Source organism: Haemaphysalis longicornis, unplaced genomic scaffold, assembly GCF_048455015.1.
Source record: "Haemaphysalis longicornis isolate Haplotype H1 unplaced genomic scaffold, Haemaphysalis longicornis Haplotype H1 scaffold_1, whole genome shotgun sequence".
In the NCBI taxonomy this organism is placed as follows: Eukaryota; Metazoa; Arthropoda; class Arachnida; order Ixodida; family Ixodidae; genus Haemaphysalis; species Haemaphysalis longicornis.
In genome coordinates this window covers 380,610,349-380,629,721 of record NW_027526203.1, presented here as the reverse complement: position 1 = coordinate 380,629,721, position 19,373 = coordinate 380,610,349, and the positions used below count along the sequence as shown (strand labels likewise).

Below are 19,373 nucleotides of genomic sequence, written 5' to 3'. Positions count from 1 at the left end.
GAATGTCCATCCAACGACGCCATCGGACGTCAAACATGTCGTTTTTCAGAACCGAAACCGAAACTTGTTTGATTGCTAACCTTGGGCATCGTCCAATCACGGTGCCCCCTCCTCGCAACGTCACAGCTTAGTTGGTGTGGCCGCCGCAAACCGCGCATGGTAGTTTTTCTTCTTTCGCGCTTTGTAAAATAATTACCGATTTGTCAACCGGATAAACGATGAAAAGTGTGCTAATTTGAGCCAGTCTACACAATGCAAGCAAAAACGGGAGCTTGACAAATTCACTTCAGTGTCCCTTTAATGAATCCCCATCCCTCTTCCAGAACGTTTACTGTGTGATATCAATGCCATGTTACGAATGCCATGTGACGAACGAACCAAAACACCATGTGATGAGTGGACCGTATCCCAGCTAGTGCGGCTAGCATGGAGAAATTAAATAGTAATAATAATAAAATAGAATAAATACACCGAAGCATGCAACCAGTCACAAACTAATGTGAGTGAAGTGATTAACAGCGATAATGTGCACCAAAATGCCTTGCACGTCCCAAACTGACTTGGGACCATATCGTCCAGGTTTCTACTCGGCACCATTTGGACCAGGACCTAATTAATTGTCAGGGACCAATTGTTCGGGACCATTTTGGCCGGGATTGTATTGACTGGATCCCACTATATTTTACCACACAAACAAAACACTCGGGCTCCTGTGACAAAGGAAAGGTAAGTGCAAAGAAACTAGAGAGTCTTGCTGTCACCTGTGCGTGGCGATAACACTCACCGACTGTGAGCTAACTGCTTACTTAACATACTTTCACATATATTATGATGAAAGCAGGCATCACTCACGGGCACCAAAAATTTGCGCAAGAATGCTCTTCTGGTGGCTCGTGTCAATGTTGTAGGGGGTCTCGTTGCTTCTATTGGGCCGATACAGAAGCTGGCTGTTCTTGGGATTGCGCAAGAGAATCTCAACTATTCCTTTGCTCCGCGCTCGCATGGCAATGTGCAGTGCCGTGTCCCCTCTCTGGTGTCGTCAAGAAAAAAAAAGAAAAAAAAGAAAGAAAGAAAGAAAAAAACAAGAATACAGTCAATCGTGTGCAGTCACGCACTGCTGGCTACCATGAAACATAGCAATATTTTTCTTCTTGCACAAACACCAACCTAAATGTTGGAATTGTCAGAGGTCCCAAATAATGAGTGAAAGGAACAAACATACAAAAACAACCTTCAAATGTACCTAACCTGCTAAGCATGCAAGCTTCCTTTGTGGCAACAGTTAACCAATTTAATTTGCATCATACTTCTCAGGTCCTTAATAAAGGAGCCATGAAGAGAAAATGCAAGTTGGTTTTATTCGAAAGATTTCGTGTTTTATAGTGCCCCCAGCGCTTGTCCGGATACAAACGGTGCTTTATTCACTGAGAAATTAAACAATTTAGGTTAAAATTTTGATTTTCCCGCTCAATCGTGCGTTTTCGTGGTCCCAAATGACATCACAGGAACCGACCGCTCTGCAGCCTAGAGTACCTTCATTCACGCATCCGCCGTACACGGTAGAGACACGTATACGCTGGCGCCGCCATTTTCGGTTGCTCGCTCGCCGCCGAAGCAAGTCATTGTGTCAAAACCGCGCTAAAGTTATCGCCGCAACGCGGTTTACTGAAGAAGTTTGAATCATATTGTCTGTTTCGCGTTGCTAGGTCTCGTGGGAAACGAAAAGAATAACGCGTTGAGCCCGTTGGCCCAATTGCGGCGGCACGGGATCGTTCAAAGGTTGTCTCCACCCTGTACAGCGGTGTTGGTTTGTTCCCGCGTTTCTTTACGCTCCGTAACCTAGATGGCGCCACCATACCGTGGCAAGCGTTTGGTTTGTTTTTGCCCGCATTTAAACCTGGCTTGTTTTTGTTCTGGGAGAAAATATTCGTTCCCTGAAACAGCGCTCGCTCGACAAATGGGGTCACGTAAGACACCGTTGCTTGCGTCAATCGGCCAGTGTCGTCTGAGACAACCCCAAGCCCCGTAGTGCTGTGCAGCTAAACCAAGCATGCTGTGCGCAGTACGAACAGCAGAACGCATCAGTACTTCTATGTTTACATGTGCTTTCGTAACTTCCACTGTTTGTCCCATCATTCTTATTGCTTTGTAAAGAATGTGCCCTAAATTTAAGCGCAAATCGCTCGTCTAGTTTGTAAGCTCTACCTAATTTTCGTCTGCTTCTGCCAGCCTCCGCCAATCGCAGAGCTTAGCTCATGTGACATCATAGGTTCTGTTGCGGGAAATGAGCTGGTGGGTCGCATGACCATTCCCGTTTTTCCTAATTATGTAGCTTATTTGAGCGAAGTTTACGTTAAAAGTGGTGTCAGTATGATTCTAACGAGACAATCTTTTGAATGCACCAAACTTGTGTTTTCTCTTCATGGCTCCTTTAAATCAAAGAAGGTGCTGGCCCAATGTGTATGTCAAGACCTTCAGGAGACAAACTGCAATGGCTGCTTAACAAATCAGTTATACTAGCAAACCCAGTCTTCTCATTTTGGTCATTTTTCTCGTCAATCAAAAGGCTGGTGCAACAGGGTGTGGAACACATGCAAGCAAGGGATATTAACTTATCAGTACAGATCGACTTGTAGCTTGTCTTTTGCATCCTTTTAATACACTGCCATGGGCAGGATCCTACAAAAAGGCAATGCCCGGTACTTATGCCACAAATGAAGGAGGGCCGATTTTTTACGCACTGGAAAAACTGCACAAACGTGGTAATCCTACTCAAGCAACCCGTAGGTGTGTCATACATAGAAATACAAGCAAGAACAAAAGCACTCCAGCTCCAGCATGACCTTGCTACTGCAGAATTGAAGTCAATTTTGGCTGCTGCATCAATAAATCCTGCCCAATTCCAATCCAGGCTTCTTGCATCAGCTGAACAAGGCCAACAAGTGACACGTGTCATTTCAGTTGGACCAGAGCAAGTACAAAATTAAAGGGAAATTAAAATTAAGATAACGGACAGCTCGATTCTGTTAGCAAACATTCTGCGGCATTCTCAAATGCACTCCCCAAACCAAGAGCCTACTGGCATAAAATAAACTTTCCCCCCCCTTTTTTTTTTAATAAGCCAAACACGAGTTGACAAATTACTTTAAGCCTTCTTACCTTATCTGTGGCAGAAACCTTTGCCTTCTTATCGATCAGCATTTGTACAATTTCTGTGTTGCGGTTCCGTGTTGCCTTCATCAATGCAGTGTCTCCGTCCTAAAAAAAAAATTAGGCAAACAAATAAATAAATAAATACAAGGTGATGCCCCTTTCCCCAAATACGTCACCCCGTAGACCAGTATACGGACCTTTGTTGGAAGCTCAAGATTCGGGTTGGCATTAAGGATTGTGCGCACAATGTCCGTGTATCCTTTTTCCACAGCCCAGTACAGAGCAGTCTTCCTGTCCTGCATAGTGGGAGCCACTGAAGCAGCGTTACGACAGGGCACAAAGGTGCCCCACATGCAGCGTTCAGTCGAACGAGGCAGGCACAGGCCCTCACCATGCCCTGGACATCGATATCCGCGTACTTCTTCAGCAGGACATCCACGATGGAAAAGTTCCCAGCCTTGGCGGCATGGATGAGGTTGGTGTCTCCACTACGATCGTGCATGTTGACGTACGCACCAGAGTTCAGCAGGGACACGGCAATGTCGGTGAACCCTTCCTTGCAGGCAATAGCCAGTGCTGTGTAACCGTCCTGAGAGTAGTGAGAAAAACAAGGACTGCTTTGCAAGCCATAGTAGCCCCCCCTCCCCCAAAGCCCTTTTGATATTTTTTTTTCTTTTGTTTCGTTCACTTCCCGCTTTTTTTCTAATAAATTCTATTTCCCTGTCTGTTAATATATAAGAGCATTAAGATATTGCTTTTTAACAAATTTTTAATTCCCCTTTCAAAGGCAGAACGATTTCAGGGAAATCCACAACGACATCACATAAATTAAGAACTGAGAAATGCTAATGCCCAGCTGCGTGCTGCCACAGTTAACATAAAAACCAGCTCAGCTCGAAACATTTCCCTCAAACAAGGAGAAACACTATGAGGAGCCGAAGTGTTATCTGTGCAGCTTCAGGCTGCACCTTTCTATTTTCTGCATCCTCACTCAACCGTACGGAATGCCCTGAACCGTTCCACTTTAAAATACACTTTTGTTTTCAGTGAAAGATTATCGTGCTCTCACAAAGAAAACTGGCTAGTCCTCTTATATGCTCAGTTGGTAGAATGAATGCCCTGGAGAGGCACTGGTTCTAATTATTTAAATCCAAACTGCGAACCAGAAAAAATTTTTTAATGTGAAAATATAAATAAAGAGGCTAACCGATTTCCATGCAGACTTTTGGGTGCATTAGGAGATGTATTAGGAGATAAGGTTTTTATGTTCTGACACCTCACTTTATCTCCTCAATAATATAGCAAGGAATTTCATGCTCGTGGCATTTACCCGGGTGCTAGCTGCCAATCCACACCCCAGCTGCGCTGCACAGCCCTCTCAAGCCAAACACGCAAACAGCAACATGTAATTACTGTGCAATAAGAGGAGAGACCAAGGGCCGCGACGTCCCGGCGATACGGTGGTGGTTCTATTTACAAGATGGCGATGCATGAAAAACAAAGCAGCTTGAGCAGACGGGCGCCGACGACGATAATTTCAATGATTATCTATAAAGTTTCTACATCTATTTCAATGATTATCTATGATGATTATCTATAAAGTTTCTACAATTACAATAAAACGTATAGCTAAATGGTGTTAATATCTACCTTTAAATGCAGTTCTAATTACAAATGAAATACAAACAAGGGTGGCAATTTTTTGAAGCCGCCAGCAACTTACAGCATCCACAGCATTCACATTTGGCTTGTACTCGAGCAGCATGCTAACAATGTCCGAGTAGTTTCCCTTGGTGGCAATTATCAGAGCAGTCCATGAATACTGAAAACAAAGAAAGCATTGTAGAAGTTGCACACATTTTTAATACTTATCACCCTTTTTTATTGTCAGCATTTATGTAACTGCAGCAACTAGTGGCAAAAGTGAGCGATTATTCCCGCAGTCAGCTTTGCTTGCCAACATGCCAGCCTAATGCGCGAGTTCCTACACTTCCTCCTAGCTGGTGGCACAGTTAGTGCCATGCTCTTTTGTGTCACAAATAAATCTAATGGAAACGATAAAGAGAAAGGACAGACAATTATTAATTACTGAACCAACGAAGCACAGTTTGTCACTGAAAAAAAGGCAAAAAAGGTGCAAAAGGTGTGATCATTCAGCTACAACAACATCATTCAGCATTTACCGTCCTCTTTTAAAAAAAGCACACGGCATGCTTAGGCAATTTTACATCTAAATTCCACCACGGCCCCAAATGTTTCTTTGCTACTTACCTGCAATTCAAAGCTGAAACTGCAAATTAATAAAAAATTTATTCCTGCTCCATTGTGAATATTGATGGCGTTTGGCTTGCATCATTTTCTACTGAACCCAATCACTACATCAAGCTGCACATGACAGAAAAAATGGAGTTAAAACCAGCCTGACACTTAAAAAATGTAATTCCAGTGAAAAGAATATTTTTTACCCGCAATGTTTACCTGCACCTGTATTGCAGATCTACATAATTTAATCTGGTACTACGCTTCATTTGCAGACCATCAATATATTCTTGAAAGTGCACTCCCCCATGGTCCTTCGCTAGTTGATCCCTTACACCGTGGAGCCCCGCTGATACGTCCCCCGGTCTTACGACACGACGGATCACTGCGGTATTTGCAAACACCCCCTAAGAACAATGCATTAAATACCCCAATTATGCTGCGCTCGGGTGCACGCTGTTCGCTTCATACGACGGACCCTGGCGGGGGATAAACCAGCATTTTCCCCATTTTTTACACTGCTTCGCCGCCTCGTCCCGACCTTTCTTTATTCTTAACCTTCGTTTGACGCTGCTTGATGTGCGAAGGTCCGCAGGCCAGGCGGGCCCGACCACTTGCTGAACAGACGCAAGCAAGCAGGCGGGTACTGGCGGGCGGGGGTCAACCAATGCCCCAACCGCGAGAAGTCCGGACAAGTGGCCCGCAGGACCGCGAATTCAAAGCTACCATCGAGCCGATGAACGTAAAAACACATCCCACGCAACCCAACACCCGCTTTCCTCGCCCACTCGATTCAAGTTTCTTCCTTTCACCACGCTCTCTCTCCCCCTCTCTGTGGTCTCTGCTTACAAGTGCCTTTCACAGTCGCGTTTTCCCTCCGCTCCTTTCTTTGCCGCCTTTGTTCCATCGCAGTCTCATACTATCGTTCGTCTCGCTCGGCCTCAGCAGTTTCGCACTCTTGCCTTTTCCCCTCTCAATTTGCTCGACCACGTCGGCCTTATCTCGCGTGCGCGAGGCACAAGGTTGGTGGGCTATAAATAGCGCGGGACGGGACGGGGCACAAGGGTCGCGTAGCATGCGGTGCATGGCTAGCGGGCTAGCGCAGATACTGTGGAGGGGAGGGGGGCACAAAACAGGCGTTTTATTTTTAGAATCTTTAGATTTTAGTTTGGGGTTCGCAAATTGCGCGAGAACGCGCTAAATATAGTAGCTTAAATAAGTTCTTAGCCCACCTGTTGCGTGAGACCATCTACTAGGTCAGCATTTACCCGTACCCCGATCATACGACACCCCAGTCATACGACGCTTTCGCGCGGTTTGGCACCCTTTGGCACCCAATTCCTTGAAGCACTAGGTACTTTCCTTTGAGTGGTCTGGCGCGAGTAGTGTGAGCCGGGGTCTACACCGAGCTCCGTACCTCAACTGGACCATTAGCTCCCCCATTGGAAGATCGTACCTCAACTGGACCATTAGCTCCCCCATTGGAAGATGCCAACACGACCCTTGAGGATTCAAAAAAAAAAGTTTATTCTTCCCTCCTTGCAACTCCCATTTCCCCCCTCTGGCCAACCAGCCTACCCCTTCCTAATAAACGACTTCACTACTACCCCTAGTACATTTTTAAAGTGTTCTGACACCACTCTCATGCAATAAATGTGTCTAATCTTTCTTGTTCTCGGTGCTGATAATTTAGCTGCACTAAATGGCAATGTGACTTGTAGCTTTACTTTATGAATGCTTCAAAATTTTTGTAAGAAAGCAAACAAAAAAAAAGCTACTGATATGAATAGAAAGGAAGACTAGAGACAAGATGACAAGAGCACTAACCATCCCAGCAGTGTCGACATTTGCTCCTGCCTCCAGAAGCATTTCCACAATGCCTGTAAACCCTCGCCGACATGCCCAAACCAATGGTGTGGTTCCGTACTGAAAAGAAAGGAACATTGATCCTCTAATTAGAGGATACAACCAAACTGGTTCTTGACAAGTAGTTAATTAAGCACGAAACAATGAGACAGCACAATAAAGAATGTCTCTACACCTCCAGAAAACGTTACACTACAGTGGTTTTACAACAGTAGTAGTTAATGGCACCAAAAACCATTTACTATTGTGTATATTCACAATATGCACACAGGCTATCTGCAGTGAGGAATCACTTCACTTGCACTCAAATGCCCCAATAAGTTTAAGTGCCAATATTCATAGGTGAAACAAAATGAGCTGGAGAGAACTTTGTGCTACATAATGCTTCCTCTACTGTGAAAATCATTTCAAAAGTTCTACAGACAGTTGGTAACCAAAAAAACATCCCACTTCAAAAGTTGCACAATTATCTTTGTCATTTACCAACACCTCTTACTTCTTGCTTGGGCACGAACAAAGAATTATCAGTTTACCGCCACAGTCATGAGAGGAGTTAAATCCTATAGATGGTATTCACTGAACGATTTGGCGGTCAATTTCTTCGCTTGGCAACACTAAAAATGAATATGTCTGTGCTGCTTCAGCACAGACATGGCGCGGTTTGTGCCACTGCACCCACACCTTGCAGAAAAAAGAAAAAAAAGAAAAAAAACACCGGCATGCGTCGTCTGTCTCGTCTCAACCCGGTTCTTGGCGGTGGTGGCAGCATATATATTATTAATCGCACTAACATTGGAGTCGAGGCATTACTTTGTGTTCGGTGGGGCACAGATTGGAATATCAAACACTTGTCGTGTGCTTAGCACGGAGAAGTACCACCATCTTGCGGAGCCCGACGTAATCAGTGACGGCGCACACACATGGTTGCCCCCATGCCATGCCAGTCACTCCAACCTATACAGAGTAACACCACCAACACACAGACTCCTTGCAAAAGCTGCTCACTTCACTGCAATGCTTACCCTTCTGCACGGCGATATACTTGACTTCTTGCCGCAAAAAACAACACTGGCTCCAAAAACTACCCTGAACTTATGCACATGCTTGCAATGCTTGTTGCCATGCTGCAAACTCGCAAGTTTTGCACTAAAGGCTCATATTGAGCACCTCAGGAACTGCCTTGTCAGAAAGCACACTGAGCGGACAGACCAGCTTCCTCGTTTTTTTCAGATTTTTTTATTACAAGTGCTCATAATGACCACTTTAATTCACAGTTACTGGCACTACATATAAGCCTCACATACGTAGTCATGATTAAGCATACTGTTCTCTACAGACACAAGAGAGAGGTATTCGTCTGACTTCCACTAAACATAATACTTTGACACAGAACTCCAGTGTATTTGAGGGCAATCTTTCGGAATGTATATCTCTGACCACAAGCTAGATCAAACGAGCCAGCTGGGGTTAATACTTGGCGCCAGTCCCTAAATACGGTAAAATCTCATTATAATAAACTATACGGGAATGTGGCTAAACATTATTCTGATACAGCGTTATTGTGCAAATCAGAAAAATAAGAATATACAAGAAAACATGCACAAAATATGCTAAATATATTGCATGAAAGGCATTTGATGTTTGAAATGCATCTATTGTTATGGCAAACAAAATAAAGTAAAACAGACATGTAAATATGCTGCCCATGCATACTACTTTTAAACTCCAGTGCCAGCATTTTAAGAAATCTAGAGAGAGAGACCCAATGATCACAACCAATATTGAGCCAGACACAGTGTGCAACCACTCTCTTCCTGCTTGCATGCATGCTTGCCCTCAGCCCATGAAGCCTATTGTGCAATGATGGAAACGAAGCAATAGGGACCGGAACCTGGAGTTTGCCGCGCGACCCTAGCGCCATTTTTTTCCCGTAGTGGCGGAAAACGGAAGTTATGGACTAAAAAAAAAAAAAAAGAACGTGCCGCAGCTGTGAGCGCGATGCCCACAGCTGCGGCACGTGATTTTTTTTTTTTTTTTTTTTTTGTTACGCGTGAGCGCTTTTTTTGCTTGCCTCGAGTGTTTCCCGAGGCAGTAGGGCTCGAACGTTAATTACCTCATTTATGTTAATTAGTTAATTATTGATTAGTGAGATTGGGTTAAAAGTCAATGTGATGTCAATAGGGGTTGTGAGGTATCAAATTAAAGGTCTCGATTAGTGGAATCATGGGGCACAAAGTAAAATTCGCTTCCTGGTCATAGTCATGAGACAGTCATGTGAGTCATGGATTAGGTTAAAAGGCAATGTGAGGTCACTAGGGCTTGTGAGGTATCAAATTAAAGCTCTTAATGAGTGGAATCACGTGGGACAAGTTAAAAATTGCTTCCTGGTCATAGTCATGAGATAGTCATGTGAGTCATACATTGGGTTAAAAGTCAAAGTGGAGCCACTAGGGCTTGTGAGGTATCAAATTAAAGGTCTCGCTGAGTAGAATAATGGGGGACAAGTTAAAAATTGCTTCCTTGTCATAGTCATGAGACACTCATGTGAGTCATGGATTAGGTTAAAAGTCAATGTGAGGCCAATAGGGCTTGTGAGGTATCAAATTAAAGGTCTCGATGAGTGGAATCGCGTGGGACAAGTTAAAAATTGCTTCCTGGTCATAGTCATGAGATAGTCATGTGAGTTATACATTGGGTTAAAAGTCAAAGTGGTGCCACTAGGGCTTGTGAGGTATCAAATTAAAGGTCTCGCTGAGTAGAATAATGGGGGACAAGTTAAAAATTGCTTCCTGGTCATAGTCATGAGACAGTCATGTGAGTCATGGATTAGGTTAAAAGTCAAAATGGTGCCACTAGGGCTTGTGAGGTATCAAATTAAAGGTCTCGATGAGTGGAATCATGGGGCACAAAGTAAAATTCGCTTACTGGTCATCGTCATGAGACAGTCATGTGAGTCATGGATTAGGTTAAAAGGCAATGTGAGGTCACTAGGGCTTGTGAGGTATCAAATTAAAGCTCTTAATGAGTGGAATCACGTGGGACAAGTTAAAAATTGCTTCCTGGTCATAGTCATGAGATAGTCATGTGAGTCATACATTGGGTTAAAAGTCAAAGTGGTGCCACTAGGGCTTGTGAGGCATCAAATTAAAGGTCTCGAGTAGGGGAATCATGGGGCACAAAGTAAAATTCGCTTCCTGGTCATAGTCATGAGACAGTCATGTGAGTCATTGATTGGGTTAACAGTCAAAATGGTGCCACTAGGGCTTGTGAGGTATCAAATTAAAGGTCTCGATGAGTGGAATCATGGGGCACAAAGTAAAATTCGCTTCCTGGTCATAGTCATGAGACAGTCATGTGAGTCATGGATTGGGTTAAAAGGCAATGTGAGGTCACTAGGGCTTGTGAGGTATCAAATTAAATGTCTTAATGAGTGGAATCACGTGGGACAAGTTAAAAATTGCTTCCTGATCATAGTCATGAGATAGTCATGTGAGTCATACATTGGGTTAAAAGTCAAAGTGGTGCCACTAGGGCTTGTGAGGTATCAAATTAAAGGTCTCGCTGAGTAGAATAATGGGGACAAGTTAAAAATTGCTTCCTGGTCATAGTCATGAGACAGTCATGTGAGTCATGGATTAGGTTAAAAGTCAATGTGAGGCCAATAGGGCTTGTGAGGTATCAAATTAAAGGTCTCGATGAGTGGAATCGCGTGGGACAAGTTAAAAATTGCTTCCTGGTGATAGTCATGAGATGGTAACGTGAGTCACAAATTGGTTTAAAAGTCAAAGTGATGCCACCAGGGCTTGTGAGGTATCAAATTAAAGGCCTCGATTAGGGGAATCACGTGGGAGAAATTAAAAATTGCTTTCTTGTTATAGTCATGAGATAGTCACGTGAGTCACAAATTGGGTAAAAGTCAAAGTGGTGCCACTAGGGCTCGTGAGGTATCAAAATAAAGGTCTCGATGAGGGGAATCATGGACAAATTAGAAATTGCATCCTGGTTATAGTCACGAGCTAGTCACGTGAGTTATAGATTGGGTTCAAAGTGAAAGTGGTGCCACTAGGGCTTCTGAGGTATCAAATTAAAGGTGTCGATTAGGAGAATTATGTGGGACAAATTAAATATTGCTTCCTGCTTATATTCATGGGATAGTGACGGGAGTCATGGATTGGGGTAAAAGTCAAAGTGATGCCCTAGAGCTTGTTATCGCCCTCCCGAATGTAAAAAGCAAGTTGCACATTCGAGATGGGGGCTGATGGGGTGTTGAAAAGTGTGCTAGGAATGTGTGTTCGCGCTGGTAGTGAAAGCGACAATAGCATATCTGCACAAGATCCCGGCATCCCAAAGTCTAAAGTCGGCCATGAGTCGTTCGGGGAAAATTCGTTTTTTAAGCTCGCCGCGAGCAGACTTATTCAGTTTGTGCTTCCTTCAAGCTCCCCTATTCTAAGGGAAGATTTTGTGCGTCTTCAATATTACTGGGGACTTTCTGACCCGTTTCGGAATGAGAACAGAATGAGCTCTGCATGCTGAGTGGTCGACGCAGCTCCGGTGCTTCCTAATAGGACGTTATCTACCGGGGCCCGATCGCGAAAGGAAGCCACATCTCTTACCGCACATTGGGCAGGGGTCGTTTGCTTTCGCGAAAAAAAAGGCTGTTTGGGTGTATTTTCACAAGCAATAAACACCTTTTCCTGATTTACGTCAAGAAAACTATAAAGGAATGCTACCAACAAATGTTTTGAAAAGCTCTTCAGCAGCCCTTTAAAAGCATGTCGAGCTTTTAATATGTTTGGAATCGTGTTTTTTCTATTTCCGATATTTTTCTAAAAAAAAACATGAAAAGAAAATTTTTTTCACGCCTTCACTATTTGATGGAAATTACAACTCTACTGTGGTGGCATCTCCTTGCAATTCGAAATGAAGCTTTTGTCTTATATATAAAAAATAAATATATTCATTTGTTTTGTTTGTTTATTGCTACTTTGTTACTTGTGGCTGATATGCCATGTGAAGCAACGTACGTAGCACCAACACAATAATGTACCAGGATGGTAAACATATCTATGGTGCTTTACTTTTTTATGGTAGTAAACAAATATACACATGACGAACCAGCGCGCTTCGGAAGCCTTTTACATCCCCTGGCAGTCTTACAGCAGTAACTGAAAATAGCACCCGCTGCAGTGGCTCAGTTATGCTGCTGAGCCCAAGGACGCAGGTAAGATCCCGTTCGCGATCTCTGCTTTTCTTATGGAGGAGAAAAAAAGGCGATCGTATGTCGAGATTTCGTCGCGCGTTAAAGGTGCGCAGGTGCTCAAAAGTAATCCAGAGCCCTCGTGGCCCAGGTGCACAGCCGCGGCGTGTAAACTCTCATAACTTGAATTTAAAAAGGCCCTATATCTCCGTCATTTGCTGCAAATGCCATCGAAAGACAGTAGTCGTCTGCCATCCGAGCCTGTAAAACCCCCTTGTGTCCCCCCCACCCTGGTCTCTTCCGCTCCCCCTCCACCACCATAGATGCAGTCGAAGTTTGCTCAATTTGATCCTACTCTCCTGCGTTCGCTGCATCTGTTCAGAGCTCTTTTTTCTATGGTTCTTTGGCGCGAATTAACAGCCCCCCAAAAAAAGCAACACACAGCGCATCAAGAAAGCAAGCAGTGCTTGCTCCAAAGTAGTGGATAGGAAGCGTCGTGCTGCTAGGGGGAAAAGAAACTCGAGCCACCGTCGGGAAAAGAGTTGTCAATCATGAAGCTGAGGAATTTGAAAGGCGGTGAAGTAAAAATATAATATTTTCCAGCAGTCCCATGACGGCACCTGATTGCAGCGCCAGACTTTCCTGTAGTGAAATTTGTTATAAACGACTTCATGCTCTAGAGAGTATGTTGCAAGCCACCGACAGAACGAGTAACGCCAGTCACGTGATGCGCCGTCCAGAATGACTGTCCCCAAGAATACTCGTGGCGACGTCACCCACTTCTTAGGGAATGCGCGGCGCAACAGCGCCATGATGCGCCCTGCAAGACGTTTCGAAGGGTTACTCTTTTAACGTGACAGCACTATACTGTATTTTCTGCTCCTTAAAAGTGTAATGAATAAATCGACATGCATGTATTCCAATATACAGATACCTGTTTGTGTCGTCTCGGTACTACTATTCACAACTATCTGAACACTGGCACCACGATTTGTAAACTTTTCCACCATAAAAATAAGGAAAGTTTAGGAGAGGCTAGGTCTCTTTTTTTTGCCTGCTCAGAGCAGCTCTGAGCAGTTCCAGGCAGCCCCAAACTGCTCCCGCCATAGATGTTCTATGGGCAAATAAAATACGGAGCTGCTGGGAGCTGCTCAAAGCTGCTTTGAGCAGGCAAAAAAAAGAGACACGCTGTCACCACCTCTTTCGTGCAACCAGTAACGCCATCTTAGGAGTGTTCACTTGTTCTTGTATTTTGAGCCCATTCTCCCTTTGGTTCTCCTTAAGTCACTTCTCGCTTCGTCTTCTCCAACTGTGCCTCTGAACCTGTGGAAGCAATTTTGTAGCTTCGGCAGCAACGAAAATTGATCACTTGGATTGTTTCAGCTTGTCCCGCAAAACGACATATTGCCGCACTAGCGACGCCGCAGCTGCGAATTCGTTTGTCAATTCGCACCATATAGAGCGGGCTTATGGCACGCTACTTGCATTTACGCTTAGAGCAATAGATCCATTTTTGCCACAAGTGTGGTTCCAGAACATGAATACTCATCCGCCCACTTTCATTCCAATACCGTATCAATTCGAGGCGCAGACAAAGAAGTGGCTATGATTATCATTGTAACGATCGTCCTTCTGCAGCTCCGCTAGACATCTTGTACCTCATCACATAGCTTAGCTTTGAGGCTCACTTCATTCGACTGTTACAGTATATATGCCCAAATCCGAGTAACGGTTTTTGCAGTGGCTCAGAAAAATCAGCCCGCATTTAGAAAGATCCCCGTACAAATATTTTCCGGGGTGGGCTGACAGCAACACATGTGAAGTTCCCACTGCGTTCCCTCCTCACCCTTGTGTTACTTCACCATCGCGCCCCGCTTGGGCCAACTACATTATGCAACCGGCCAGCGCGGACGGTGTGCAAGCCGTGTATTGGCACGAGGTGTTCTGCGAAGGCCGCATTACCTTGGTTACACAAGCGGCTGCCATAGAAATGCTGCACCTTATCAATATTATTTTATTTTATGAGCAATAATATGGATTACGATCGAAACTGTGTAGCATATGTTATACAACTCCCAGACGGCAGATCAAATTATCTTTCGAGCGAATGACATTTGCTTTATGTCAATGTTTCAGCGCTACACGACAACACCGAAGGACGTTTGAGATGAATGATATTTAGCGGCGAACCGTGGTTCGGGAGCTCATTCAGCGGCGAATAGAGTGGCCTCGGCAGCAGTGCCGCATCAACAGTGAAGAAAGTTCACTAATACACCAAAAAATACGGTTTCTAAAAAAGTGTCAGCAAACATATTTCCCCTTCATATTGTGTTTAAAATAAAGAAAGGCAAACAAGTACTATGTAAAGATAAAATCGCGCCCACAATGTGCGCTGTACCCTAATACGGATTCTTCGCGGACTTATGTCGGCTTGTAATATCAACTGATGTCACCTAAACTGGTGATCTTTCTAACTTTATTTAAAGATATTCCTTTGTTATCTTTTCAAAAAATAGATTGTATGAAAACATTCTAGATGGAGACCTTTCATTTGATCTCCCCCAAGCCCCAGTAGCGTCACACTCATGTTTAACCCAACCTATGACTCACGTGACTATCTCATGAGTATAACTAGGAAGCAATTTTTAATTTGTCACATGTGATTCCCCTCATCGAGACCTTTAATTTGATACCTCACAAGCCCTACTGGCACCACTTTGACTTTTAAACCAATTTGTGACTCACGTTACCATCTCATGACTATAACAAGAAAGCAATTTTGAATTTGTCCCACGTGATTCCCCTCATCGAGACCTTTAATTTAATACCTCACAAGCCCTAGTGGCACCACTTTGACTTTTAACCTAATCCATGACTCACATGAGTGTCTCATGACTATGACCAGGAAGCAATTTTTAACTTGTCCCCCATTATTCTACTCAGCGAGACCTTTAATTTGATACCTCACAAGCCCTAGTGGCACCACTTTGACTTTTAACCCAATCTATGACTCATATGACAGTCTCATTACTATAACCAGGAAACAATTTTTAACTTGTCCCACGTGATTCCACTCATTAAGACCTTTAATTTGATACCTCACAACCTCTAGTGGCCTCACATTGACTTTTAACCTAATCCATGACTCACATGACTGTCTCATGACTATGACCAGGAAGCAATTTCTAACTCGTCCCACGTGATTCCACTCATTAAGACCTTTAATTTGATACCTCACAACCCCTAGTGGCCTCACATTGACATTTAAGCTAATCCATGACTCACATGACTGTCTCATGACTATGACCAGGAAGCAATTTTTAACTTGTCCCACGCGATTCCACTCATCGAGACCTTTAATTTGATACCCCACAAGCCCTAGTGGCACCACTTTGACTTTTAACCCAATCTATGACTCACATGACTGTCTCATGACTATGACCAGGAAGAAATTTTTAACTTGTCCCACGCGATTCCACTCATTAAGACCTTTAATTTGATACCTCACAACCCGTAGTGGCCTCACATTGACTTTTAACCTAATCCATGACTCACATGACTGTCTCATGACTATGACCAGGAAGCAATTTTTAACTTGTCCCAGGCGATTCCACTCATCGAGACCTTTAATTTGATACCCCACAAGCCCTAGTGGCACCACTGTGACTTTTAACCCAATCTATGACTCACATGACTGTCTCATGACTATAACCAGGGAGCAATTTTTAACTCGTCCCACGCGATTCCACTCATTAAGACCTCTAATTTGATACCTCACAGCCCTAGTGGCCTCACATTGACTGTTAACCCAATCAATGACTCACATGACTGTCTCATGACTATGACCAGGAAGCGAATTTTACTTTGTGCCCCATGATTCCCCTACTCGAGACCTTTAATTCGATACCCCACAAGCCCTAGTGGCACCACTTTGACTTTTAACCCAATCTATGACTCACATGACTATCTCATGACTATGACCAGGAAGCATTTTTTAACTTGTCCCACGTGATTCCACTCATTAAGACCTTCAATTTGATACCTCACATGCCCTAATGACATCAATTTGACTTTACCCAGTCAATGACCACTAATTAATTAATTAACCAAATTTTACGTAAATAAAATGAACGCGCGTCGCCCGGACCCAGTTTCTGGCAAAAAATGTGCGTGTCACGTGACCAACATCATCACGGTAACGAGCGGTTGCACTTTTAACCTGCACGTAAACACGGTGCTCCACATTCACACGCCAGGAAATACCCAGTTCAGTTTCGCGATTTTCTTCCGCTGGTGGCGCTGTTGAACGGCGCCAGCAGCGCCACCTGTCCCACGTTCGGGCCCCTATACCTGGCATGGCCTAAACGTCTGAGCGCTCGCATGCACGTGCGCATAAGGAAGAATAACTCCTCATTTCCACACTGTGTTGCGGCAACACAGGTTTGCTTGCACAAATTATAAAATACAAAACTACTTTCAGTTTCTGTTACAGAGAATAATTCTGTCATAACTAAGGCTGATGTAGATGCTCAGTATTGTTATGAATGATCTTGTGGCTACCGGTAGGGAGAAAAGCATACACAACACTGGGAAGGAAAGTTTCTGCGAAGGAAAGCTTGACCACACTGTGAAGCATGCGAATAATGAAACGTCGACACCCTGTGCACACCTCACAAACAAGCAGTAAAAGACAAAAGCTGCAACAATGCAACCTCCCTCGTACAGTTCTATAGTGCAGGGAAGACCCGCAACCCCGCCCAAAGGTAACATTCCCTCCCTGACGTTCACTGCCCACCGCCCTTTCAGACATGTGAGCCCGGGTGCACGAATGCCCCACCTTGTCCCCCGCGTTGACCTTGGCCCCGTAGCTGAGCAGGTCGCCCACGATGCTCTGGTGGCCTCGGCCGGCCGCCCAGATGAGGCAGGACATGTGGTTGAGGTCGTGCACGTTGGGGAACGCCCCCTGCTCCAGCAGAAGCTTGGCCGTCTCCGTGTGGCCCTTGTAGCAGGCCCACATGAGGGCTGTCCATCCCCCCTGGGAAGGAGGGCATGGCCGGCTGATGCACACCACACGCACAACGAGGCCATACGAGGCTCACAAAAATATGGCAGGAGAAAGCCGGCGATTGTACCGTTGCCCCCGAGTCCAAGCGCAATGAAAAAAAGGTCGAGAATTTGGAATATTTAATATACGAGCTGGTTAGAAAGGCATAAAATATTTACAACATACTGTACATTACGCCATTAAATGCCCAAATTTAGCATACAGAAGGATTTCGACCACATACACAGTTTCTCACACGAGAGAGTTTTAAAGTTTAGTCTGTGCCCGTAGTTTAAACAGCCACTTATACTATTGCAAGGGAGTAAAGTAGCTAATTTATATTTTTATAAACAGCCCGCCGGGGTTGATCAGTGGCTGCTGAGCACGAGTTTGCAGGCTTTATTTAGGGCTACAGTGGCTGCGTTTCTAACAGAGGCGAAAAAAATGCTTGTGAATACACGTTAACACACCCCCCAAGTGGCCTAAATCAGTCCTAGGGCCCCTCATCTGGGTGTAGCCACCCCGCGCAAGGTTTTAATTTGAACTTGATGATATCTTCATCAACAGTAGTGCATAAACGTTCACTCAAACTATTTTAAATTTTGTAAAGAAAGAGAATCAGGGGTGAATATATTCGAATATGGGGTTTAATGCACTCCAGAAGCATGTGGGCTATATGGCCTTGTAGTAGAGGGTTCCAAATGTCCATCCAGAGTGTGCAGTGCACACCATGCTTGCCCTCCATTCAAAATACACCCACTACAACCAGGAATTGTATCCATTACATGGCGCTCGGAACATAATGCCTCGGCGACCCCGAATTGGTAAACTGAAAGAGTTAGGTCAGAGCGGCTCCACAGGTGAAGAGAGGTCATGCGAGAAGGCTTTTCATTTTAGACATGCTCAGAGATGATAGTGGTCCTTCCAAACAGCCTTGCCAGAGGCAAGCTATCCTTCAGCAGCCTTGAACCAATATTTTTTTTAAACAAATTGAAGATATGCTTCCTAAAGAAAAAATACTCCATGCCAGCATGCAGGCAGTTATCCAGGCTAATAATTTGTGGCATGATTGCCCTAGCCCTCTTTTCATGAAATCCGCACTGCCACCGCAGGCAAGTCGTTTAATTTAACATTGCTGCAGTATTGAATGTGCCTTTTTGCCATTATGCTGCTTCAATGCTTGCTCCCTTTATGGGACGCTGGATTGTCACGTGACACATGTTGTTCAGTGAGTACTGTTTTGCTACAGTACCTCATTACTGAAACTCGAATGCAATATATGAAGGAAACAAACCATATCTCGATGCTCAATGTCCGCATTGTGCAAGACAAGTTCTGAAACGATGTCTGTATATCCTTCCTTGGCAGCATTGTGCAGTGCTGTCCAGCTGTCCTGTAGAAAAATACAGGGATGTACCAAATGATGAAATGTGACCTAAACATTAATTACTGACCAGATAAAGGAAATGCAACAAAAAGAGCAGAGCTTTTTCCCATGCAGTGGAGACTAGGCAATGAATATCCTACACTTGAATCAACAAGGTCACACATAATCAAAGCAAGTGCAAGTATATGAAAATGAGGGAAATAATGCAAGCAATAATACTTGCAGGATCTGGAAAGTTGACTAATTAATTTGAGCATAAAACATGTTACCTTTGACCAAAACGATAAATCAATTAAACAAAAAGGTCATATGTGCCAAACGGTTTACAAAATTTCTTCAAACAATATCTCCAGACGAAATGTGTTTGTGCAAAGCACCCATCCTTTTTTACACATGCTATCTTAGTTCTCAATGTCAAATTATCTCTTCACTAAATTTCAACCAATACCATTAGTGTAGTCATTTCA

General features: G+C 44.1%; 1 protein-coding gene across 2 annotated transcripts in view; it reads right to left on the bottom strand.

Moving 5' to 3' along the window:
- The window catches only part of Arms (Ankyrin repeat-rich membrane spanning), a 72,846-nt gene that overhangs the window by 48,325 nt on the left and 5,148 nt on the right, over positions 1–19,373 (bottom strand). For both annotated transcript variants that reach the window (XM_077686480.1, XM_077686481.1), the window contains exons 4-11: positions 18,814–18,912; positions 17,313–17,510; positions 7,240–7,338; positions 4,877–4,975; positions 3,545–3,742; positions 3,351–3,449; positions 3,160–3,258; positions 853–1,030 (exon numbers count right to left, since the gene is read on the bottom strand). In XM_077686480.1, coding sequence (XP_077542606.1) covers positions 853–1,030; positions 3,160–3,258; positions 3,351–3,449; positions 3,545–3,742; positions 4,877–4,975; positions 7,240–7,338; positions 17,313–17,510; positions 18,814–18,912 — 1,069 coding nt within the window. The remainder of the gene's footprint in view (positions 1–852; positions 1,031–3,159; positions 3,259–3,350; positions 3,450–3,544; positions 3,743–4,876; positions 4,976–7,239; positions 7,339–17,312; positions 17,511–18,813; positions 18,913–19,373) is intronic.